At 38.1% G+C, this 26,938-nt stretch overlaps 2 protein-coding genes and 1 long non-coding RNA gene across 3 annotated transcripts in view; 2 read left to right on the top strand and 1 right to left on the bottom strand.

Annotated features, from left to right (window-relative positions):
- LOC139127931 (uncharacterized) overlaps window positions 1–26,938 on the top strand; it is a 103,485-nt gene that overhangs the window by 5,122 nt on the left and 71,425 nt on the right. The gene's annotated exons all lie outside the window — the stretch shown is intronic.
- Window positions 5,705–9,266, top strand: LOC139127930 (zinc finger protein 862-like). The gene is made up of 4 exons (XM_070693783.1): window positions 5,705–7,340; window positions 7,494–7,705; window positions 8,862–8,985; window positions 9,179–9,266. Exons 1-3 carry the CDS (start codon window positions 6,129–6,131, stop codon window positions 8,872–8,874), a joined length of 1,437 nt encoding a protein of 478 aa, XP_070549884.1. The 5' UTR covers window positions 5,705–6,128; the 3' UTR covers window positions 8,875–8,985; window positions 9,179–9,266.
- Window positions 17,431–26,938, bottom strand: part of LOC139127918 (glycine amidinotransferase, mitochondrial-like) — a 41,945-nt gene continuing 32,437 nt past the window's right edge. The window contains 4 exon segments of the mRNA XM_070693774.1: window positions 17,431–24,715; window positions 24,718–24,747; window positions 24,750–24,824; window positions 25,334–25,562. Of these exon segments, the coding sequence (XP_070549875.1) occupies window positions 24,600–24,715; window positions 24,718–24,747; window positions 24,750–24,824; window positions 25,334–25,562 (450 nt within the window). The 3' untranslated portion in view covers window positions 17,431–24,599.

The following is a 26,938-nucleotide window of genomic DNA, read 5'->3' as shown; positions in this document are numbered from 1 at the left end:
CTTTATTTCCGATGAGCATTATATATTAAAGAACATGTACTATCAGGTATTTCTCAAAAGCTAAAACAGTCGGTAATGATATTGCCGAGTACTAAGCAGAACTTCACGAAAGATAGGCTACACTTAAGGGGACACAGTCGTAGATATCGTGCACGAAATGCATTGTTTGTAAACAAGAATCTCACACAGGCGCAGTTCCTACGACTGTTTCCCTTTAACTTGCCAGAGATTCCGTTCTCAAATGTAGTGTATGACTTTAACACTCCGCAAATGTGCGCGTTTGAACGTCGCAGTACCTTTTAACATTCCGGTATTTCTTGTGAATCTCAAAACAGAATATGAACGAAAGTGATAAAAGTTTGTTTGATTTCTAAAATGTATACGTTTCGTCAGACATCCTGGAACCTTTTTGTCCTAATGAAAAGCACGGGTTTTAATAGTCGATGTGAAATTGTTAGAATAAAGTCAATTTACGCTGTGGCGTGAAAAGCTCTAAAACGTCCTGACCCAACAAAGCAAACAATCCATTTTATTTTCAAGAAAGACATTCAACTCAGCAAATGCCATCGGCACTTTGCCTCCTCAAGTAATCTGCGTTGATTAAATTAATTATTTAATGCACTTTTCATACGCAGAGAACGCCGTTTGATCAAATGTATAAACATTCCATCAAGACATTTCAACATTGCTATCGGCCGATGACATCAGCTTTTCACGGAACAAAATTGTGACGAACCTGCGTGCTGATAATGTTATTGATGTATGACGTCACGCATCAAGATGGGACATCTTTTCATTCTGCCAGCTGGTTGACGATTGAAACGGAAAGCAAACTGACAGATAAAATTCTAATTAATTACAGCAACTCAAATATTTTGTCCGACGAGTCACTGAATCCGAAGAAACTCATCAAATTTGCCCATCTTCAAGTCATTAATTTGTCAAATTCACCGAGAGACGAAATTTTATGAGTAAATGTTCAGTTTTCAAATTGACTGAATAGAATCAAGTAATTTCCATTGGTGTTTATAAAAAACCTTCACTAATTGGCAGAATTGTACTTTTCTAATGAGTAGGGATTCAATTCTGTCTCGAATGCTGAGTAAATTCTAATCTGGCAAAAACTGCTTGATATGTGTCTATCAATAGTTTGGGGCATTATCTACCCTCGGGCCACAAAACGACCGGAAATTGAACGTGGAATTCGGTTGAATTGGATTGAAAGTTGTTTTCCATTTATCACAGGATTCCGACGTAAATATCGTATATCATCCTAACATCTATTGAATCTGTCACGTGGGACAGTAACTGATTTCGTCAGCTCGGGAGTGGAAATTTCATCGGTGATTTCGCAACCGACAGGGTAGTTTGTCAGAATACAGTTTGGTTTTAATCTCGAATGTACACACAGGCATTGTGAAATCAAAATTGATATCTGCACTATTATTAGTGTTCTTTCATTTTATTGGATTTTATAAGGTTATTCGTCGAAGGGGTAATTAAACTCTAGATATGTACCTTTTTTCCGCTATGATAGTCTGGACTTATGCTCTTTGCGCAGGTCTCAGATACGCACGGGTAAACACTCGGAAGATTGAGACACCTGTGTGTGTGGAGGTTGATACGTCACTGTGTCTCACAGGTCCTGTCGTTTGAAGCTACATGTCGGCGTATACAGGTACACAGATCTGAGAGCAGAGCCATGACAATTGGATCAATGGAGGAGTGGAAGAAATTGCAAAGAAATCGTAGAGCAAAAATTGCCTTTAAAAATTTGACGCAATGCCGCTTTTTCAGGTAGTTCGCCCCTTTAAATTGAATTACCTTAACATTTTCCCAAACTTTTCTCAAGAAGACTTCACAATTTGCCATATTTGCCCTTTCAAAATCAGGAATAAAATTCAGGGTTGTTCACAATGCAAAATTTGGTTCTAGACGAACAAATTCTCGATTTATGGGCACTTGAAATTCAACATGGGCGCCAACCCTGTGTTAACTCTATGGGGGATTTTTATTTTCATTTTCACAAAAAATACGCTGGTGAAAACTGTATCTACCCCATGAGATTCAAATGAACCCCCACAAGTTGTAGACAAAGTATATCTCAGTAAAAGTTCAGAGGTCGGAATATCTCTCCCGATGCGCATTGTCTCCTACAACTGCCACTTTTGACAATTTTGTCATGTTTTTGTTTCCACTTTTGACATTTATTTCAGGTTTTGTTGCACGTGTCAGCTAGTTATACCAGATCTACTTCCGAAAGCGTGTTGATAAAGTAATATTGACAGTGTTGGATGCATCCCGTCCTGCATTGCCTTTGTCGGTAAGCCAATTCGGGTTCTGACTTGAATTCAGCTGTCAACAATGACAATGACGTCACACAAAAACACTATTGGAACTAATTTGGGAGAACAGGATCTTCATAGTGTTCAAAATTTCTCAAAAGCGTTAGGTGCCCTATGGCTGAATGTTGCAATATTGAAAATTCCTTATAAAAACAAGTTTATAATTTTAAAAGAAAAGCACATGAACGTACATTTACAAATTAAACTGACATGACTTCACTATCCAATTTTCCTAAATTAGTCCCAATCGTGTTCAAATTGCATGCGGCATTGACACAACAAATCCTGGGTATTTCAAAATGCTGTAGGAAGCAGACCATAACCTTTAATAAGACAAAAATACCGAAAAAAATGAAAGGTACAGGTACTGTAGCTTTAAAATAATCGCATGAAGGTATAGGCTGGTAAAATGTAGACATTTTCGGGAGTATGCCGTGAAAATGATAAAACTACATCGCTTGAAGCTGGATAAGGTAGCTGACGAGCGTTCGATATTGTAAAGTGCGCAGCCTCATAACCGATGACTGTCTTGAAAAGGCAGCCTTTAGCCCCAGGGCGCACAGTTTACCAATCATCCATACTATAGAGATAATACTCGGACATTCAAACCATAATGTTGATTAACGAGAGTTCCTCAATCCAGCGGTATAGAAACTTCCAATCGTATGAATAAACGTTGTATAATAAATGCCAAATTTAAGGACGCAATATTTCTTAATTGTCGCACCGCTACCGTTACCCAAACAATGACAGTTTACATTTGGAGATTATAATTTGATGTATCGTCTTGTTGTATTTGCAGTTTAGATTGCGGATTGTTTTGAAGGGGTTTGAGTAACACAACGCATACACACAATACAAACATTGGCCACGAACCAGCTTGGGCCATTACCACGGTACGACTGTACCTCTAGTCTCAGCTAGTAACAGAATAAACATTACTTAAACTTTGTGCATTTCTTCGGAATCAAAATCTACAAGCGCATATTTTTGTCAGTCACAAAATTACGCTTAGGCATTTATTCCAAATTTATATCGAGCATTAAAATCTCTCTCTCTCTCTCTCTCTCTCTCTCTCTCTCTCTCTCTCTCTCTCTCTCTCTCTCTCTCTCTCATAATAACTCAGTCGGCAACTATGGTTAAGAGTAAAACCGCTGGCCTGTATTAAGAACATAATTAGGATAATGCTAACTCTTATACAGTAACCGATTATCTCCATAAGCTTTAAAACCAAGCGAGAAAGGATGAGTAACTTGATTCTGAAATAAACCTTCAAATTTAATAGGGATATATTTTACATTCTGGAGTTGTTGACGTAAGTGTGGTGAAAAATGCAAGACCAAATTTGGAAATGTACGACCTAATATTACGTGCTTACAGATATAATTTCTGCATCGTGCAATGGCGACATCTTCGCCCAGAGAAAGTAATTTAGAACTAGTTAAGTGGAAATGAAAATAAGCGGCGTTGTATTGGCACCGCTACTTACAGGTTAACCTTCTCGAAGTAGTTGCAGATTTTTTAATCCAAGATTTCTATACATTACCTCGCAAATGCGCTAAGAAACCTAAGAAAGATACTCTTTCAAAAACTAGCACTTAGAATTTCGAAGATTAAGTTAAATATCTTCTTAGATTATCATTGCCAATCTAGCGATGCTTATTCACGATTTAACGTCATCTTAGTGAAAGACCCAGATTGAAAGCAGTATTCGGTGCAGCTATGATGTGAAGATAAATTCCCTTTTCCACCATTTTAGAGAAAATACAAGGTATAAAACAAGTTAAACCTTAAAAGCAAAAGAGATAAAATCTTTTTTTTCCTTGATATTGTCTTTCACAAATGAAATATTATAATAATAAACTTGAAGCATTGCAAAGCAGGTACTGGCGTCGGCTTGAAATTTAACTCTCAAGTCGGAAAAATGAGGCGTCCAGAAGTCTGGTAGAGAATGGGTGAACTTTGACATACGAACATGGAACCATGCACAAATGCAGTCACGGTACCGTGGACGAAAACGACAATCACTGCGCTGTGTTAAAAAAATCGCCGCGGTGTGTTAAAAAAATCGTCGCTCTGTGGTTAAAAAAAAATGTCCGCGCTGTGTTAAAATCGCCGCGATTTTTTTAACACAGCGCGGCGATTTTTTTAACACAGCGCGGTGATTGTCGTTTTCGTCCACGGTAGTACGGTCCACACCATAGTGACTCAAGCAATAACGCCCCTTCTTCTCTAGGGAAGATGATGATCACAAAAACTAAATTAAAGGAAAACAAACTAGGTTAAAGGTATTCTGTCACATGTTCCAATTTTTGCCACAGTTACCATGGAAAGAGAAAATCTAACCAATCACAGATTTTAAGCGGGTGGCCGCTTTTTAAAAACAGTGCCCTAACATGGGCATTTTGAATACCAAGGAACGCCCCTTTGACCATATATGGGCATATTTAGATTACAGGTTGCTGTATACCTTTAAGCGATTGATGATACAACTATGAGGTTTGGATACAGACGAATCAAGCAAAAGCACATATACCCAGGTGACCATAGTCATATTATAGAGAACTCCTGCTCCTTGTTTGTTTATTTATTTGTTTGTTTGTTTATGCGTGTTTGTTTATTTTTTACGCATGATTATTTACATTTACAATAAAGAGCCAATGGAGTTGCATTTGTGTTCATGTTTGTCAATAAAGAACTGTTTTTGTTTGTTTATTCGTTTTTGTTGTTTGTTTACAAGTTTAGCAATAAATGATACTTCAAAAAAAAGTGTGAAATAAAGCATACCCCTCCTATGCCATGAGGAATAAGCACTCTAAATACTCACCCTTTCTTATAAGGAAGTTGTTGAGTAAATTCTTGAGCAAATACTTCCAAGGTACACCCGTACCCAAATCGCGGGTGATTTCCACGCTCTGTTAATTTGTACAAATGTGTCGTCCGAGTCGTCAACGCGTCGTTCTGTCACGATTTGGTCTGCGCGTTTGTCTACTTGAATTTCCAGGTCATGTACACGGAATCACTTCAAATATAACTGCCCTAAAAATCGCAAACCCAAATAAATACGTACGTGGATACCAAAACTTTCAAAGTGTTCAGTTGCCGTATTGACTATGACACATGGGATAGACCGCGGACTCCCCTGCGAAAAATAATGGTTTTTCCCGTCGAGCCTAGCGCCGAATAGGATCGCTATTCAGTACCAAAAAAAATCAATAGCTTGAAGTTCCGTGATATAATGTGGGGAGAAAATGTTTCATAAGCTTATAGGTTGTCCTAAACGCAGACTGTACAAGCAAACGTTAGCATGTGACCGAGTTTATAGGTTTATGTAGGACAAGGCAATTGTCCGCAGCAGCGTGCGAAATTAACGCTGGTCCGCTGGTCCGAGACCAACAGAATCCCCGACGGACCAGCAGTTTTTGGAGACCACTGGTCCTTCGGACCAGCACAAAATTCACATAAAAATTTTGGAAACCGAATCTATTTGGCTATGTATCCAACCATTTGTCCGTCCGTTCCCCGCTTGCATGAGTGTTTTTCCTAGTTTTCCAACGAAGTTCATAATGAATTACCAACTCTTCCGGAAGAGGACGACAGCAGCGACAGCAAAAAACATTTTTTAAATAACGCTCACAATTGGCCGATTTCACGGGCAGGCTTTTATTTTGACCAATCATAATTCTTGATACTAACAGAGTTTGATAGAAAGGTCATAGGTCTTGGAAGTTTGCTGTCCCACGTACTCGACCTGACTAAGGCTGTTGCGGATTGCCCTACAATATGTGGCGTTTTTTGGAAGGATGTGAGCCCCCAAAGAAGAAAACAAAAACAAACGACAAGGAGAAGCAACAGGCACGAAGGGAATATGATCGAGAAAGACGAAAACCGCGATCTTTTCAGCCTGCATGGCAGAATGAGTTCCGCGACTGGTTGTTATTTGATAAGTCAAAGATGTACTGCATGCCGTGCCGACGAGCGTACGGCGATCTCTCTGCCCACAAGGTAGCCGCATCTTGTAAGTCTGCTTTCTCAACTTATTCAAAGGGTCCGTTTGTGGTTGGCACTAACAACTTTCGACACTCTAATTTAGCCTCACACAGTCTGTCGGAGGGTCATAAAATCGCCGTGGAACATGCTAAGAACCGCAATGCGCCACCCGGGCAAAGCACAGCTGAGGTAACACTGCAAAAAATGAACAGTGCGGTCTTCACAAAACTCTGCTATCTGTTCCGTAATGCCCATGCCATATGTATGAATAACCGTCCATTAAAAGACTTTGTCTGGATGGCTTCACTCGACGTAAAAAAAGGAGTTGATGTTGGAGAAACGTACCGCAACGACAAGGCGTGCAGACAATTTATTTCTGCGATAAGTAAAGTCGAACAAAAAAAGATACACGATGAAATTCAAAATCACAAGTTCATCACCATAATCAGTGACGGTTCCACTGACGTTTCAGTTGCTGAAAATGAAATCGTCTTTTGCAGATCAGCCTATCATGGTAATATAAAGACGTATTTCTGTTCTTTGAAATCAGTGAAGAAAGCTGATGCTGACGGAATATTCACAGCGTGCACACAAAGTTTGTCACAGGTTATGGGACCAAGCTCCCTGGGGAAAGTGGTTGGATTTGCTGCCGATGGCGCCTCTGTCAACACTGGCAAAGTGAGTGGAGTCATCGCTAAATTACAGGAAAACTTGTCCCCATCGATAGTCATGATAAAGTGCTTGGTTCACAGGCTGGAGCTGGCTTATAAAGAAGCAGTCAAGTGTAAACAACATGATAGTCTAATAACTCTGCTTTCTGAACTATATAAATTTTACCACAAAAGCCCATTGCAGCGAACTGGTCTGAAGGAAGCATTTGAAAAGTTGGATTCCATGCCAGTAATGCCATTGAGGGTTGGAGGTACTCGCTGGTTGTCCCATACCCTGAGAGCAATACAGAATCTACAGAAATGCTACAGTGCAGTTGTTCTACACCTTAATCAAGTAAGTACTCAGATTAAATTGTAATGTTATTTTTGCTACAAAAATAGGGTACATGTTTGTTTGTCTGTCTGTCTGTCCGTTTGTTTGTCTATAGTCTGTTTGCCTTGTGTGATAACCATTTTCAATGATGTCCTTTATTCTCTTTTTCCTCAGAAAAAAGATGATGCTAAACATGGTCCTAAAGTGAAGGCACTTTTGAAATTATTACGGAGTAAATCTGTGGTGTACTACGCTCATTTCCTACATGATGTCCTGACAACCTTGTCAATACTTTCACTCCAGCTGCAGCAGACAGACTCCAGTATCTACACCTGTCACGAGCAGCTCCTTGCAACATTAACGACATTGAAAAAGATGACAGTAAGGTAATGCAAATTATTAATATTCTATCATAGTCAGATGGGGTAACCAGTATGTTATCACACACTAATATTTCTAACAATGACATGCTGCATTTAGATTGTTTGTTGAAAATGTTGTCCACCAGTGTTTTATTTCATAGGAACAGTGGATCTAACTTTGATGTATTTTTTGGTAATTTTATTCTGTACATCAACTGCAGTTTCTTGTTCAACTCTCTAAATATCCCAGTATTAAACTTTAGACAACACTGTAATTGTTGTTGTTGTCAAGGGAATTTTAGTTCTGACTAAAATTCAGTTGTCAACAATATAAATGCAATTTACATGCATGCACATCCCTTTGTTGATAAGCCGAATACTGGTTATTTCAACATGCTTTTGAACAAAAACCTAAAGTTGATGTACAGAACAAAAATGATGGAGAAATCATTCAAACGTTACAGTTATTGTCCCTTTATTATCATTATATCTTTAATTCAGACAGGAAATAAGGTTAGAAGTTTATATTATCTATTGCATGTCAATTTACTTAGGCCTGGACCTAGCTGGACAGAAGTAGCTAGCCATGACACATACTGTGGTGAGACACTCACTGGATCATATAACTACCCTGGCAGTGTTCTTGTTAGCCGCCTTGTCACATGCCTGGAAAACCGCTTGACAGACATTAATGGTGACATACTACAAGCTACAAAGATTGCTAATCTTGCATCTTGGCCAACAGATGGTGATACAGCTGAAGGTCTAGCCCCTTTGATATTTGCATTTGATAACATATTTTTTCTAGTTACAGTTTGAAAGAAACATTTTACAGTTTCATTTAATTACTGTTTTGTTATTGAATTAATAAATAAATATAAATAATTGTATTTTGTTTCTATTCCGTTACAGGTTTTTTTTTAAATTTTCATTGACCTTTCATTTTTTTTTTGCTTTTCTTTTTTTTATTTGTAGATGTATAATACATTTATGTCCACTAGACCTTTCCTTTCAGATACTCACTGCATGTTGTGTTTTATAATTAGTTTTTTTATTTTATAAAACATCTTCTGCCAGGTCTTTGGCTGTATACATGTGAAATACATACCTTAACTTGTGGTGTTCCAATAAAATGTGAAAAGTAATATCAGTTCATTTTATTTTTATCAATTTTTGACAGATTTTGGAGATGAAGCCATGGCAATTATGACAGAACACTGGAAGGATGTGTTGGTTCGTCAAGGTGTTGACTGCAATCTCATCTTACCAGAGTGGGATTTGTTAAAACATCAGCTGTATAATAAGTAAGTTTATTCATTCATGCAGATATTGAAAACTCAGTTTTTAACTTCTATATGTCTGTAAATTGTAAGTGGAAAATGTAGAGTTTTATAAGTATTGAAATGTAGAGAATTTAATGATCTGGAAGTAGCTAAGAGCATATCAGTTAATTTTGTTGCAGCTAATAGTTTGTGTATATTCATCTTGAAATTTCAGTGAGAAGATCTACAGCATTACCTGGCCTCAAATCAATGCCAAGTATAGGTTAAGGACATCGAATGTGCTTGACTTGATCGATCTTGTATGTGTGAACGTGGCTTCTCCATCATGAAGTTGACAAAGACAGATTATAGGAACAGACTTTCCAGTGCGACCCTGACAGACATCATGAGGATTAAACTGCAGTCACCAAACATTAGTGAATTTGATCCAATACCAGCAATTCACCTATGGAATTCATCTACTCAGAGACATCGCCGACCTACCTTTCAGGCTAGCAGGAATTCTCTGCTGACAGATTCTGTGGCAGTCAATGTATCTACATCTACACAGGAACAGGAAACTGTGCAAAAGGAGGCAGATGCTGCAAATGCAGTTGCTACTGAGTGTGCTGATCAAGACAGTGATGTAGAATCAGACTATGAATCTGACTTTGAGTTTGGAGACTCTAGCTGCTCTGAGGATGATGATGTCCATGATCTGTTTGAAATAGCTGATGGTGTAAATGGAAACTGAAGACTTGTTCCCATGTAGTGGAAATCTGAGATGAAAACTGAAAGACGTTTTCCTTTTTCCCCCATGTTTATTTGAAATGAAGAATTTTTCTCATGTAAATTTGGAATGAAAACTGAAAGAAGTTTCCCCCCATGTTAATTTTTGAATGAACCTTTTCCAATAGAGATCTGGAATGAAGACTTAGTAGAGATCTGGTACTGGGTGATACCTATACCTCTAGTCATGGCATATATTGTGGAGCAAAAAAAATATTAAAATTTTAAAATATATGTTTGTTCATTTATTTGTATCAATATTATATAACAACACCAGAGTAGGAGAGACTAATAATGTACCATCTTATCAGCTATTTTCCATTGGAAATACATTTTGAAGGTTTTTGTTAGTTTTTTTGTGGGACCAACATACATCAAGAAGGACCAGCAGATTCCCCTTGCTATTGGTCCTTCGGACCAGCATGCATTTCAAGTTAATTTCACACACTGGTCCGCAGCCGGATTACAGTCAATGCACAGTTACGAGTGTAGTGATACATAGCGGCCGCCGCGTAGTATGCACAGAATAATATTCTATTCATACTACGCCGCCGCTAAGTATCACTACACTCGTAACCGTGAGTCAATGCACAGTCTGTGGGACTCAATGGACAGCGTGACGTTAAAGCCGATTTATATGTCACGGGTCCAGACCATAGACAGGCACTCATAGTAGAATTGTCTGACGCAAAATTACGCTCTCCAGACTCAGTTGTGACTCGAATTTGCCAAAACTGTGCTCATCCCATCGAAAAATAAAAGATACAACAAATGTTTGAAGGTCAAGCACTACTCAGTTACACTAAACCAAAACGTGAGAAAATTGAATGAAGACGGCGATGACCACAATCCGGATTTTGATTTTGTTGAGGATATCGACAAGGATCGATTTTCACAGTAGTTTTGGCATGCTGCCAATGCTCTGCCATGATACCAATTGTAGGGCGGTCGTCGAGGAGCCAGACGACAGTTACATGTATGTCACAGCAGTCCCTATTTACTCTGTTACTCGTCAAATCTTTAGCAACAGCACAGAACATTCTGTTAAGGCAGTTTGAATATTTCACGAAAGGAAGAGATAGCAATTGATTTTCATCGCGCATGAAAAATGAAAAATTTTCAAGCGCGGGAACTGTGACTCTGAAAGACCGTGGGGCATTACAAACCGGAGCAGTCGTTTGCTTTACGCTCAATCACGTCACGTGATCATTGTATGTCGTTATCACCTCGGAGATCATTCCTTTACAACGGGGTCGTGTTGGGCATAATATTTATTGGAAAAGGCGCGGAACTCAAGTTGCCAATCAAATTTTCTTTTCTCACAATTTTTGCTGTTTCAAATAAAATCTACCTATCGACGAAATGGCATGAAAAAAAGTGATTTTTTTACTTTATGTAAGAACAAATTATTGATGAAGCTGTAAATGTAGGGCTCCCCTGAACTGTGGAAAGTGAGCTTATATATTTTGAGTTAGGCGGAACTTAACAGTTAATAGTTGCGTGGCATAAGACCTAGATGACCCAAAATGTCACATGACGACACCGTTGTGTTTATTCGGCTCTCTCTACACTCGGCAGCTGGCCAAGCTTTGCTTCGAATTTAGTGAACTGTTTTAGTCTAATGCAGATAAAAGATCACAGGTCATTTTGATATCAGAGAGAGAGAGAGAGAGAGAGAGAGAGAGAGAGAGAGAGAGAGAGAGAGAGAGAGAGAGAGAGAGAGAGACAGACAGACAGACAGACAGACAGACAGACAGACAGACAGCCAGTCAGTCATACAGACGGATAGAGGTACTGAAACCAGGGTCCTTTTCAATATTTACAAGTAAATATTGAACTGACTTAAAGTTTTCAAGAATGTATCCGATTGCTTAAATCTAGTACCAGTTATCCTAATACCCATACAATCTTCTGTATTACCAAGATCATATCATTGTTATAATATATATATATATATATATATAATAACTTAAGAGATGTGGCATGAATAACAGATCTGCGATTACTATAGGTGGTCGATCATTTAAGGGACAAAGTCGGCCAATTTTCATGAATTTTGTTTGATATGAGATACTACCTATATTGTTCGACATGTTGACAGATACCTGAATGAATGGGTGACCATGCATATATTCGACCCCGATTTTAGACACGATACATGAAACCATGTCGCGAAAGTGAATTAGGGCCTAATGGTCATGACCATTAATTCATTGTTTCGATGGTTTCATTTAATTTTTCTAAAACCAAATTCATGAAAAATGGCCAACTTTGGCCCTTTAAATCTTGGAAGGCGATGTGTAAGAAACGAAAAAATGCTCGAGCAAAAACTGGAAAACAATCTTATATATAGGCTTGCCGCTCATAAGATGAAAAGAGTGAAAAATTTCAGGGGAAATGTTTGCATGTCATGATAAATGTAAATCCTCGCTCTAGAGATCTGACGGGGTCATCTCTGACGGTGAGCACGGAAATGGTTCTATGCTTCGGTGTCAATCGTTCAGCCTTGCCCTTCGCGTGACCTGACAGTGACCTTTTAACGGTCGCGTAAGGTCTGTCAATGCCGTCTTTATTTATCATTAGCATAATTAGCGAGTGAGAATTGTGTTGGGTTCACCGTGAAAGGAGCGCGCACGCGCTCGTGTCACAAGAATTCTCGATAACGTGGCGCGAACAGGCACTTCACGCTCTTTGCGAAGCCAATTTGCAAAATCAGATGTGCGTGATTTTGAGTGAGCACACAGTAACGGGGGGCGTTTTTGCTTGTCTTGCTCCTCTGTACTTTGTAAGGGTCATTGCAGGTCATGATGTGCCGCACGACGATTTGCAGCACGCAGCATTGTTCCGCGATCCGGAAACAGTACTGCGTGCCTTGTTTTGTTATGCACACCGCGGTCACGCCCTTTAACTTTTATGGGGGGGGGGGGGGGTAATCTCTGTCAGTAGCCGTCAGACAGCTTAAAAGGTCGTCTAAGGTCAACCGCACAGAAAGCCGTGATCTGGAACAGCTGTAGCATAAATTCGCCTACAGAGGTTGCAAAACTTTAGCGGAAAATCATAAATTCCGCTGTTACTATCCATGACACTGTTGACACAGCAATGGGCTCTCTCTCTCTCTCTCTCTCTCTCTCTCTCTCTCTCTCTCTCTCTCTCTCTCTTGGGCTCTTGGGCTCCTCTCTCTCTGATTTATTGCTAGACCATAACCACTCTAATCAACCGCACATGTCCCCATAACTTACACTATTCCACGATGTTGACACATTTGAAAGACATGTTAATATTTCACACCCCGGGCTCATATTCTACCATGTGTCAGGGTGCGCAGAAAAGTTCAGTTGGATTCTACCGAACATTGCCGACCGTACTTCGTGTCTTCATGCACACACAGGTGGCCAGTTCCAAAGTAAGGGCCGTAGAATAATTATGATTTGAAGAGGTTTTTGCATAAACTGAGAGCCGATGGGGGTAACAAGAACTCGTCCCCACATGTCGCGCCGCTGTGAAGCGACATGAAAAGGCCTATGCCTAATGGCAAAAGCGCACCGTTTGTCCATTCTCGCGAGCCAGAGGAATAATGTCCGCTTCGCTGACCTACGCAAAAATCAAGATAGCGCTAAGCGCTAACGGGTAGCGCTGAGCTGTTGCCGTAAAGAGGCGCGTCGTTTATGACGATGCGCTTGTCGACAGTCTGTCAGGCCTAAGGTAATATGCGCATCGAAAGTGAAAGAAAGACTTGAACTTTTGCTCAAACTTTCCTCTATTAAATTTTCGACCAATCTCTTACCAAAGCAAGAATAAAAATCAGAGGTCACCTGCAAACTTTGGTAATAGAGAGGCAAATTAGCTAAGATTTTCTAATATTTGAAATTCAAAATGGCCGCCATCCATGTATAAACTCTACGGAGCTAAATACAAAATTTTCGATTTTCGAAAAACTAAGACGACGAAAACCTTTCTTTCATCGAGAGCTTTAAAATGAACCTCCACAAGTGTTAGATCAGAAGAAAATTGAAAATAACTGAAAGCCCGAATTTCTGTCCCCGAGGCTCGTTCTATTTCAGACCAACTAGAATACCGCAACTCATACTACATTCACTCTCATTGGTGAATTTTTTACAGAGCTGTGCACAGATTCGTTCACAGCAAGGTTACAACAATGTGCTACTCCATCTCTGGCACTCTCTGCTGACAAACTCTGTCGCCAGCTGTGACATAGGGTGTGTAAGTTGAACAAACATTGCCCCGAGTCATTTGTTCACAATCCCTCCACAAACTTAGAGTCAGTTGTCTGTTCTAGGGGCAATGTTTTTGCAGTGAAAACGATCGCACTATATGGCAAACCTTACAGTCGCCGGTAAACGACGCAAAAACTATAAAAACCATAATGACGTATTCGTGATCACAAGACACGTGGAAATAAAATGCTATTACGTGAATTATCAAACGTTTAATGCGTGACACTATGCACAAAGTCTCGAAGAAATACATTTACCTGTAATTTGCTCCAAACTTTCAATCTTATGACGCATAGTTGATGTGTTCTGTCAGTTTTTATATGACATGTACAGTTTACACAAACACGTAATATTTCAAACCCTGCCTATGTACGTGTTCTGACTTTGTCCAACGACTATCTCCCTACTTCTCCAAAATAAAATAAAAGCTAGACAACCAACGAAGGCGTGAAATTCGTTGCGTAACATTGCGTTACAAATTGCGTAGGTGTAATAGGTAAGTAACGAGTCCAATTGTTTGTGAAAATACTACAATGTCGTATTACCAAAACTAAAGTTTACACAACCAAACTTAAACACAACTTTTGTCTGCTATCCAAGATAACGGTAGACCATTAATATTTTTGGTGGGTCTGGAGGAATGAATGTTGAGCGTTACATTTTTTTCTCCCCTTGTCACTTTGAAATTTTTTCATTTTTTTACAATTCTGAAATGCTCTGTTTTCTTTCACTCCCAGAGAAATCTGTGTAGTTTTGCGCGCTTCATGTGCGCGCTTTGATGCCGATATCCTCTTTTCTTTCTTTGGAGATGATTTTCTTTACACGACATGACAAAATCTAGCTGGGAAAGAAATGTACGGCAGCACAAATTCGACATGTGACTGTTGGTAAACAGAATCTGCTTCATGAAGCTGAAAAGTTTGATAGGGAAAAGAAGCAACCTGTACTTCTGCAAGATTAGGCCTACTGACGGAGAAAAAAATAAGTCTTTAAGAACCAAGAGTATGAAAAAAAAACACGACCACTGTTTGGTGATTGGCTAAAACATTCCAAACCAACCAAGTACTAAGGTTTTGAAAGACTGGAAAAAAAATGACTGAAAGTAACTTTCAATGCATTGTGTTTTGATCTTCCATGTCAGCTTGCTATTTTTTTCCTGCCATCTTTGGCTAGAGGTTTGTTCTCAAAGGCAACCTTTTCCCTTAAAATATTCCAGACCCTCCCTCGATATCAAATGGTCCATCCCTAATAGCTCCAAGGGTCCCATTCCAGAAGTATTTCATGTCATGCAAGACTTACTCTGACATATTGGCCAAACTGAACTGGTAGAAAGTTGACACAAAGGTAACGGTACAGTCAAACGGCTTTCTTTGGTTTAACAAATATTCAAACTCGGAACTTTGCACCAAGTCAACTGAAGTGATCTCAAACACTCAAGTTTACTACGTTCAAATATTAGTTCCCATTACGTCATCAATTAAATATTGTCATTGGGAACGGACATACCCCTCTGGCCGAGTTCCAAATAATTCTCTACAAGAACGATAGAAGATTTTAGAAGGCTTGTTGTGATATTGACGTGATTTTCAATTCTGCAAAAATGTGCGTTCCCTCAGATACCCGCATTTCATAACTTTATCTGACAATCTCTGTTTTAGAGGGAGGTAGTCGTCGGAACTGCGCGTGTGCGACTTTCTTGTTTACATACAATGTGTTGCATGCACGATATCTAGATTATCACCTTAACACATTTGCAACTTTAAATTTTACGATATTCATTGTTAACAAACATGTTTTAACTTTCATCAATCGCCAACGCACCCCAGATACAGTGTTACATCGGTCGTAGGGGTCCCTAGCAACCTTTGAGCAGAGTTCCGACGACTGCCTCCCTACATTCCTAGCTGATCCTGAGCAGCGTTTCCTTCTTGAATTAGTAATTTCTTCGTCTCCAATAAGTCTATAATAACTTTAAATGTATCATTTTTGAGATTTTATCATACATCTAACAACGTTTTATTCTTTTATCACTAACCATAGTTTCTGGCTTCACTACGAACTTTCATAATGATAGAGTGAGGCCTTGAGTGCCCCAGGAACTATCTGTAGTGAGTACGTTTCGCTTGCCTGTGTGCATGCGCTACATTTTTGCGGCAACCTTTTTTGTCGAGATTTAATCATTGATTTGACGTCACGGACGAAGAAGATATAATTAACGTAGAATGCGCTTATTCAGACCCCTAAACTCATGACCCGGTTAGTGTTGGCTCATTTCGAAGCTCGTCGATTCAATGATCTTGGGGGATACTATTTTGTGAAAATCGAAAATATACTTAGTGAGTAGTTTTTCCCCTAGTGTTCACTCAGGGATGGCGGCCATTTTGAATTTTCACATATTAGTTAATTTAAGGTAATGTGTTTCCAAAAGCTGTTTCCAAAAGCTGTATAGTGATCCAAAATTTTTGTTCTTGATCATGAAAAAGGAGATGGTTAAATTTTCCTTGAGGAAGGATTTAACAAAAGTTGAAGTCCTTTGGTTTCGAGGCATGGACTTCGATAAGAGCATTGAAAAAAACAAAAACATTTGCGATTTGTTCTCGGCAAACAAATACTTCTGTCTGCATGATAGCATATTTAGTCGGACGCAATACAACAACATATTGAGAAAATATTCAAGTATTTGGAAAATTCCATGTGTGTGTGTGTGTGTGTGTGTGTGTGTGTGTGTGTACAGAAGCAAGGTAGAATGGAACCCCCGTAAGAGATTTCCAACCTCTCCGATCTTGCAATTCTTTGCTGGTCTTTACAGATTGGGGGGGGGGGGGGGGGGGGAGGGAAGGACTCATTTTGAAACTTTTCCTAAATACTTGTCACATTGAATGGCTGTGCCATGCAACTTTGATTTTGTCCGTCATTTTCCTCTACGATGAGAATTTAGCTGTCAATTGTCAATCTTGACTGACGAAATATTTTCTTCAAGGAGTTTAGATACAGATTTAAGGTTTACAGCTATCATTTTGAAAGTGTATACATGATAAAATACAGTTAATGATTTTTGAATTTGAGAGAGAGGGAGGGGTATAGAGGGGCGAATGAGCCCCTCAGAGAGAAGGGAGGGAAAGGGAGGGTGTACAGAGCACAGATGCATGCAGCGTTGCTTGGGTAGACGATCGAAGGCCCGGGATCGAAGTGTATGACGCCGAAGGTCGAACCTCGGTACCAGTGGCAAGCACTGAGGTTCGGCCTTACCTCCTCCCACTTCGATCTCAACGCTGCGAGCACCTGTGATACAGACTGTACAGAGGGGCAACGGAACAGAGAGAGAGAGAGAGAGAGAGAGAGAGAGGCGAGAGAGAGAGAGAGAGAGAGAGAGAGAGAAAGAGAGAGCGTTGGCTCGGATGAAGGAGAAGAGTGAAAGACACAAGTAGACTGCATAATGATTGATTCGAGAGCCACAAGCAAATCATTTTTCGTTATTTTTTATTGCCCTGGTCTATGCAAGTGTACATATTCAACACTACTGTGCCTTTTAAAGACAGTCTCGTGTACGAAGAAGACAACACAGAAAACTATTCTAGCACTCATAAACCAAATCATTCGATGAAATTCCGTTTTAAATACAGCGCTATCTTTCTTGCCTAGCAAAAGTATAAACAAACTATAAATTAAAATTAAACCTTTGGTTTCATATTTCGATAAACTTTTGTTTACCTAACGGAGCATCTCTAGGGATGAATAATTGGCCCCTGGATTACCACAAGGTACCCTGGGAACGAAAATTTCTGAGATAATATAGCAATCTTCGCGAAGGAACTACCGGGTTACAGCCGGTGGATACTACCATAAGATAAACAAAACTTACAATCTATCAAAAATCTTGAACATCTAAAAACTGGAAATACGACCAAAAAAAATCTTAAAATCGTAAACAGAAATACGACCTTCATTTAGACCTTAATGCACAGTTAGAAATCTTGTCTACACTGCAAAAACTACGCAAAGACAATGTCTACCTTATCAGTTGCCCAGAAGAAAATTTGTACTGTTTATCACTTAGTAAATCGTCTATTTTAAGTATTGAAGGCATGTGCCAGACTGAAGTAAGTACAAGCAAGATATAAATAATATACGGTGGAAGCCCTTGATGACATAAGTGAAAAAAATTATCGAGTCAAGTTGCTTGGAGGAATAACTTGATATCTTTGTTGTAAAGTATCCCTCGCCAGTTTTCTTTGAAAGACCTGTGTTTCAACAGAATCAAAATTGCGTTCCAACAGTCATTTGGTTGTTGCCCGGCAACTATGCAAATATAATTATGTAAATACATGCATAGGTCGCGCGCAGAATGTCACACATTTTGTCGTTGCTGGAGATGATAAGCGTTTCAAATAATTAAATCCAAAATTGTTCCTATTGCAAATTGCAGCCCATATTTAACTTTTCTCTAACCTTTCTTAATTTTTTTCTACTATATGAGGATTTTTATGCTACTTTCAGTTTAAATTCGAGATTTTTCTACATAGATTTGAAATAATCGATTAACAAATATTTTGGTTTTCTCTTTTCTGACAAATTTCCAATACTCATCTTTGGTGTCATGTTAAAATTCGACCGTCGTATTCCCATCGCATTGTACAGTTCTAATGTCAAAAGTGATACACTCGAAATCGCACTCTCTAAAACATTTGACAAGATTTTTGCAAGTACATCTTCCAATATTCCTTTGCGCCATTAGATCTTTAAAGCTGGACGGAAGTTGTCAAAATGAGGATATGCAAATATTTAACCTTGCAAGATTAAATCATTCAGTTGGTGGTTCATGTATACACCCTGTAATCTTAACTTCTTTAACCCTTTGAGTGCTGTGATTTTTCCCACCAAAATTTAAGTGTAACATTTTACAAATTCTTTTTAATTTGCTGTATTTTATTTTGGTAGTTTTGCACCAAATGGCCACAACTTATCCTTTGCTACAATTTTTGACCAAAATTTTGGGGAAAATCTGAAAAAAAAAATTGTCTAAATCTCAATAAAATTGGCAATATATTCCATCACGGCAACAAAAGTTGACTTTGGCACTCAAAGGGTTAACCTTTATGCTGTGGGTGGATTATTGTGCTTTTGCACGAGCAGCATGGTTGAGAAGACGGACATTTTCCTGATGCCTTCAATTTACATCTTTTTAGCAACTTCATCTGCAAAGATCTTATAGTACATATCTTACAAACTGATATTATCAATAGACAAAGGTTCATGTCAGGAGAGAACTGATATTATCAATAGACAAAGGTTCATGTCAGGAGAGAACTGATATTATCAATAGACAAAGGTTCATGTCAGGAGAGTGGTGATCTGGCAGTTGTTACTGGGGTTTCCCATTCATATTCGTAGAGGAGTTTCTACTGTGGGAGGCTAGACACTGTTTGTTCTCAAATTAATTACCCAAGTTACAAACCTTTGCCAAAAACACCAACATCATTTCTTTTCCTTATAAGTTAATAAAATCGTATACAAAATACAAAATCATGATTTCAAACATATGCCAAAGGCCAACTTTATCTTTAGGCAGTCTTGATAGTCCTTGGCAAGTCACAACATTTTGGATTGCTAAAATTGGCATTGTGATTTTTTTTTTGTTTGAACCCTTTGAGCACTGTAATTTTTCCTTCCAGAACTTTTGTGCAACATGTCACTGATTTTCATGAATTTTTCTGTAATATTTAGACAATCTTGGACCAAATGGACACCATATTTCATGGGCTAGTTTTTTATCAAAACGTTGGCAAAAATCTGAAAAAAAAATTTGACCGGGTATATTTTTGTAAAAGTGATGTTGGCACTCAAAGGGTTAATGCAACTTGATGGAATTCAATTGACAGATAAAACTCAACTGTATGGCTATGGTTAAACTGAGCCTTGTGACCTTTGCCATCTTGACCTTTTTATAAACTTCTGATTACCAAAGTCCTGACATTTTTGACCCAGTTCAGGTTCATGACATTTTACTACAACTGATAATGACAATCCCAATATGAAAATCTCATGTTGAAATATACATAGATGTTCCACTGGCAGCTCACATTCATGCCCTTTGCCAAATAAGGACAGGAGCGTAGTTTCATAGATAATTTGCATATCTGAAGGGACTAGTTGATAATTTTGCCTTCTTTTTTTAGTCGAAGCATGCCTTTAGTAAAACATTCTTGCCATTGCACCAACAGCTGTAGTATTCAGTCATGACAGAAACCACATCAATCAAAGCCCTTCTCCAAGAAACGGACAGCATAAAGAGGGATAAATATCCCAGAAATTGACACATCAAACACATGTGGAAAATTGTTTGGATACCATAGTATCTCTCTGTATGTAGCAAGTACATTCAGTCATGCAGGGTTTGATAGAGGTTACTTTCTGAATAATAATTATCGGTCACTGAAAACTAAAACACACTATTCACATATTACACGTGTATTATCTCCATGAGTTTTTTGCAAGAAATACACGCAGAACAATATCCTCCCAGATTGTTTCAATGATTTCAGATTTTTTTATCTTTCTACCAACACCTTTCTCAAACCCTTTCACCACAATGGTTTGGCCCAAACCCATTGTTACCGATGGTGAGTTTGGACCGGTCTACAGGGAATCAGGGGTGAACAGGTTGAATATTTCTTGAGAAGTTAGATATCAAGATTTCAGAACGAGGTGAAACTGTTAGTTTTCCTTCCCGGCAAATATTATTGAAATTATTTACCTTCATTAATTGCCATGGTTTGTCCGCATCACACAACTTTTTATGTTGAAGATGGTCTCTATACTGGGACTGGGAGGTTAGGGTTAATATTTAGTTTTGCAAAATTAACTGTTTACATCTGTCAGTGCATTTGTCAAGGGGTAAAGGAGATCTTAAAAGGTTCCCCCCGCATGATTTAAATGGTGTTCCTCTGGGCATAACATCAATTCCATCCTATGGGCATGGGAGAAATGTTACCTAACCAAGATCCAAAACAATTTATTCATCTTCTCTAACCTTGCAAAAAAAAATGCATCTATGAACTTCACCTGATATACGAATCTTAAATTAGATTTCTTTGAGACAGACCTACATATCACGTATCATTCTGGAAAATTGATGGCATCTGTTTTGATATCTATACGACACATTGAACTTGAACAAGAACTGATGTTTGTTTATCCCTGTACTCTTAATATAAAATTATAGTGAGAAAATTACTTTCCAGACTTTTTGGTCGCTTCGTATACTGGTAGGCATGAACAGACAAACTCACATGCACAAGCATACAAAAAGTACAGACACCTAGTCAAGCCAATTAAGGCAACAAGCACCTCAGAAAGTTTTAACTTAGCTTAAACTGTTTCGCTCATTTTCAGTTTTAAACTTGTCTCGTTAAAATTTACGGTTCAAATTGAAGGGTGATGATTTTAAGTTTTGGAGCACTAAAGCAACTGCATAAAGTTAAACTGAGCAATATTCAAATTAAGTATTTGTCACTGACAGAACCAGATAATGGAACATTTTCCACAAGTTTCCAAATTAGTTTACATTAGCTGTACACCAGCAAAGATTCGTGTCGTTCTAATGATCTCTGGCTGAGGTGCATGTGACCTAATTAGAGAGAGATCATAGCTAACTTTGTTACGCTATCACAGAATTTGATAAAATGTAGCATGTTTTGATATGCAAGCCATCAAGTCAATAACAACACATATAAGGTCGATATCACAATACCAGCTGGTCAACATCACAATATATTTGACAATGCCTGCCACTGCCCTTACTTTTTGGCTGTAATTCATGCATAACTCTACACGAGTGTCACTCATGTAGAGCTAATACAGTATTTTTCTGATATGCAAGCCATCAAGTCAATAAGACATATCTGAGGTCGATATCACAATACCAGCAGGTCAATATCACAATATATATGACAATGAATACCATTGCCCTTGCTGTTTGGCTGTAATTCATGCATAACTTTACATGTGAATCACTAAACTCCCAATTTATCAAAAACAATACAGGATTGCAAAGTAGGCAAGACTGAAGAAAACTTGGCCCTGTCCGAACAACATTGCAAATTACCACAACCTTAGAGGGTCAACATTACAAATTACCACAATCTTAGGGGATCAAGTTGTTCACACACTCTGAGAAGCCACCCTAAGAAAATTTGATTTTTTTCAGAATGACGCATGGGCTAGTTTTCTTCAGCTGTACCACAAAAGTGAAAAATGAGAAGCGTTGCATGCTGGACAAAGCGTGTTATTTCTCCAAAGTCAAATCTTTTATTTCCATCATCTTGGTGATACAGAGAATATTCTGTAACCATGCCTCTAGGGGAAAAGTCTGGAAAATATCTCTTGATAATAAATTTATATTTTACACTGGTATATTTGTACAGACATTGACTTATATTTTTGTCCTTACCCTTTTTAGCAAGAAAAATGCTTACAAAAATGTGAAAGACGTTTATTTTCATTTTGACTGGAGAAGAAACATCCTTTTTAAACATAAGTTAAATAAAGTTATCTATAAAACATACCAAAAATGCAATTATCTTAAAAAAAATTCATACATCAGTGCCTTGACTGAGACAAAAGCATCCCTGGTTACGTCACTTTCAAACTTGATGGTTTGAACGTTTTGTCAGTTTGTACCTTCGTTGTGTAAATGAAGCATGAAAGGTACGTGCCATTTGATTGGCAGTTGCCTTCAACATGCTGGATAAGAGACCAATCAGATGCAATGTATCTGAAGCACAAAAGTTCTGTCCATTATCTTGACTTCCCTTATCAGCTTGATTTTATTACTTGTCACAAACATGATGTGCAAATCCTCTTCAAAGTTGTAAAAGATTATATTAATGTTTCCCAAACAAAATGAAACCAAATATAGATACACTATTTTATCATTGTGACCAACAGTGTAGCACCTATGAAGAATCTGACCAATAGGATGGCTCGATACAGATGAATCAACCTTTCATTGTCTCTCTACACACCTGACAGAACAAACTGACAAGACCTGGATGATGCCTTCCCCCCTACCAACCAATGGTACAGCCTGGCTCCGTTTGCCTTGGGAATGCTGAACCATGGCATTGGTAAAAGGGGTGACGTGCTTGATAGATGAATAGCAAAAATGACCCTACTGAATGTGTTTATTATACCCAGGCCGGAATATGCCATAATGAATATAATTATGCTATATTCTATTTCATACTGTATATTCCTGATCAACAACTTAAGCCTCACTTTCCACAAAGTGACGATCGTTTTCCATTTATTTCCTCCAATTTTTGAAATGTGTCTTGACACATTTTAGACATTTTTTCAGTATTTGCCATAGAGGGATTCCAATGCACAAAAAAGTTCAACATACTGGTATATTTAAGATGAACACACTTGCCAAACGTAGAGATATACACACTTGTTTACTCTCTCAATTCCAAAATAATAGCATAATAATAATATAATAATAACATAATAATAATAATATTTTAACTGATGGGTAAATTCTCCATGTGACTTAAATTACCGTTTACCAAGAATTAACTCTATTCCTTGACTCATCTTAATTTACGTTAACAAGAGAGTAAAACAAGGTGGGGTGTATTCTCAGTGTTTTTGAGTATATGTATATAGTACACCACACATAAAATATTCAAGAAGGCTGGTATATGGTAACGCTTTCAAACCAACACAAACTCGATTTAATAAACTGTGGTAGATATTGAAAGATTGAGACATTTTATGTCATCATTGTTGAATATACCTTATCAACTTGTAAGGCTAAGAGAGAGAGAGAGAGAGAAGAGAGAGAGAGAGAGAGAAGCGGCCAGAGACATTTGAGAAACTAAAGGTTAGAGAAACGCTGTTGCTTTGACCGAAAGAGAGAGTGGATTTTAACCCTTTGAGTGCTGAAATTTTCCCTCCAAAATTTCAGTGCAACATCATTTTACCAATTTTTATGAATCTTTCTGCAATTTTTTTCACAATTTTGGACCAAATGACATCACACATCGTTGCCTACAGTTCTTCATCAAAATTTTGGCAAAAATCTGAAAAAAATTGACTGGGCTATATTTTATAAAGGCAACAAAAATTGACTTTTGCGCTCAAGGAGTTAAGTGAAAAGGAGAGATAGTTGCAGAGAAGAACAAAATTAGAACCCTGTAAATTCTTAGCGGAGCAAATGATGATTTTAACCACATGAAGGGTCGGCAATGACAGAGATAGATAAAAAAAGGAGTTTTACAATGATAAAAATGAAAGAAAGATAAAAACTTATAAAAGGTTTAAAAGAGAGAACACTTTTAAAAAAAATTCAACTGTAATGTTTGACATGGCATTACATGATCACCGTATTATATGATGACATAATTAATTCAGAGAATGTCTATCTCCCTATATCAGACCACATTAACATTTTCTGTAAATTCAAACTCTTAAAAGCATGCAGGCAAGCTACCTTTAAAAAGTACAATGCAACATTGAAAAAAATTCTCAGTAATGTTAGCTAGTTTTACCCACTAACACGACCTCTGGAGCGTGGTCGTATTCACAACCTTTCGAAGGTTGTGTTCTCCGAAAACAATGTTGACATTTCTTTTAAAAGTAGGAATCCAGCTTGCCGCGACGACGGACGTCACAGGTCCAGCAATGGAACCCACCGCCGAGAGAGTTTGCGTGGCGAATGGATATCGGGATCGGTTGGATACCCAACCTTCGAACATCTTCATGGTCGGTACTTCGTTTTGTCGCAGATCACGCGTTTGGTGTCCAGCATTAATACATTCATGGACAGCCACTTGGATGACATCCACAGTGGGTGACCTGAAAGGCAAGAACAGTGAGATAAGGTTTGGCTCTGAATAATTCAACACATGACAATGTGGTGCTGTTCATGCAAAGAGTTACAAGACTCATTAACCCTCTGAGCGATGTAATTTTTCCCGCCTGCAACATTTTACAAATTTTAGTTCACAACTTTGGACCAAATAGACATCACATTTCATTGGCTACAGATTTTTATCAAAATTTTTACGAAAAATAGAAAAAAATTGACTGTTTATATATTATAAAGGCGGCAAAAATTGACTTTGGTGCTCAAGGGTTTAAATGTCAAATATTTTAATTACCAAAGGGTTTTTATTCTTGATTAGAATTAGTATACCAACAATAACATTGCATAATGCAATGTTTTATGTCTACACAGCTAATATATATGTATTCAAACCACTATAGGAACAAGAAGAACATGCATTTTTTTCACAGAACAAAAATTATAAAAATATCAAAAGTTTAACTTTTTAAAAAATATTTGATGTGAAATTTCCACTCACTATCCGGAATATCCGGGATTGGTGGTTTGACAACGGTCCACCCAGCTCTCTTGAACATTTCAATCTGATGGCAAGGTCTATCCGGATTGGACAAGACCAGACCAGGTCCAATGATGTTGAACGTTGCGTCAATGTGCATTGGATTAGGATCTTTGAAGGAAATCACATGGATGTTGTACTGGTCGCCAAGGTGACGTCTCATCCATTCTATTCCCATGTAGTTGGTCACCTGTTGTGCGAAAAACAGGGAAATCTCGCTTGTAGTTACTGAATTTTGATTTTGACCATAGATTTTCCAAATTTTTCAGTTCGTGTGCACGTATGTGGGAGTAAGATATTCAACCGGAAAAAACACCATCAAAAAAAAGGAGATTGACACTTGTCTCGTTTAATCTGTTCACCCCAATTTGCAGTAAACAGGTTCACAATCACCTTCCATAACAATGGGTTTGGACTAAACCATAGTGGTGAAAGGTTGAACTTTTGAAACAACTTATACATCATTTACATCCCGTAAACCTGAAGAAAACTGGACCCACACTTCATTACGAAAACAATCAAGTGTTCTTAGGGGGTCTTCCTCAACTTGACCCCTAGGATCACGGCCACTGTAAACTAATTCAGTTTTGGACCTAGAGTTCTTCAGGGTTGCCTAATTTTATTTTGAAAATGTGTGCCAGCATATCGGGTTCATTAATGCTTCAGAAAAATTTACTTATCACACTGTATTGCTCCACATTTGTATAGTAGAATATTTGAAATGTTAACAGCAAATTCTACTTTAATCTTAGTTATGAACAATTAGACGAAAATTTGTATGAGGTTCACTTGTTTCCCTAAACGCCAAATGTTGACTCAAACTGCCCATTTACAAAAGAAATCAATATGTCTTTTGCAGTGTTCAAACATTAGCTATTCCTCACACATGACAAGCTGTCAAGCTATCTAACCATGCAACCAATGATTTCTCCCCTGATGAGAATTCTGTTCAGTATTTCCAACACTGTCTGCTGATATAAAATTTGGTGTTGAAAAAGTTCCAGCCTGTGGCAGATTTCAGTCCTCAGGGTATTCAATGTACCACTGGCATTTGCATATTTCATGCACAAATTTGCATGAAACATTGTATCAAAATATGGATCCTGCTATGATTCAGTTTCTAAACATAACTTATATTCAATGCATGTATTCACATTATAGACATGATTGATGCACCTTGTTTTACATTTAACTCATTCGAACATGTCACTTTCTAATCTGTGTCAATTTCTTTTCTATATCAGGAAGACATGCTAGCTGTATGGAGAGGAGGATGTTTGAAAACACGGTTGTTGGCACCGTGCCAAGTAACAATCATTGTGACAATTATGATATTGGAAAATAATTACACAGTACATTATAATCTGATAAACTCTCCTACTTCCCAGTATAAATTCTAACGCTGTGAAAACATTTAAAGGGCCACAGCCATTTACATTCCATTCAAAATTGGCATGTGTGTCACAAAATATACCACACTTCATGGGCAGTACTGCCCATGAAGGTGTGGTGTATTTTTAGATTTGAGACAATCGAAAATTACAGCAGTAAAATTTTCATGAAATA

Source organism: Ptychodera flava, unplaced genomic scaffold (assembly GCF_041260155.1).
Source record: "Ptychodera flava strain L36383 unplaced genomic scaffold, AS_Pfla_20210202 Scaffold_39__1_contigs__length_1403739_pilon, whole genome shotgun sequence".
Lineage (NCBI taxonomy): Eukaryota > Metazoa > Hemichordata > Enteropneusta > Ptychoderidae > Ptychodera > Ptychodera flava.
The sequence above is the reverse complement of the archived record's forward strand: the minus strand, read 5'-3'. Positions and strand labels throughout refer to the sequence as shown.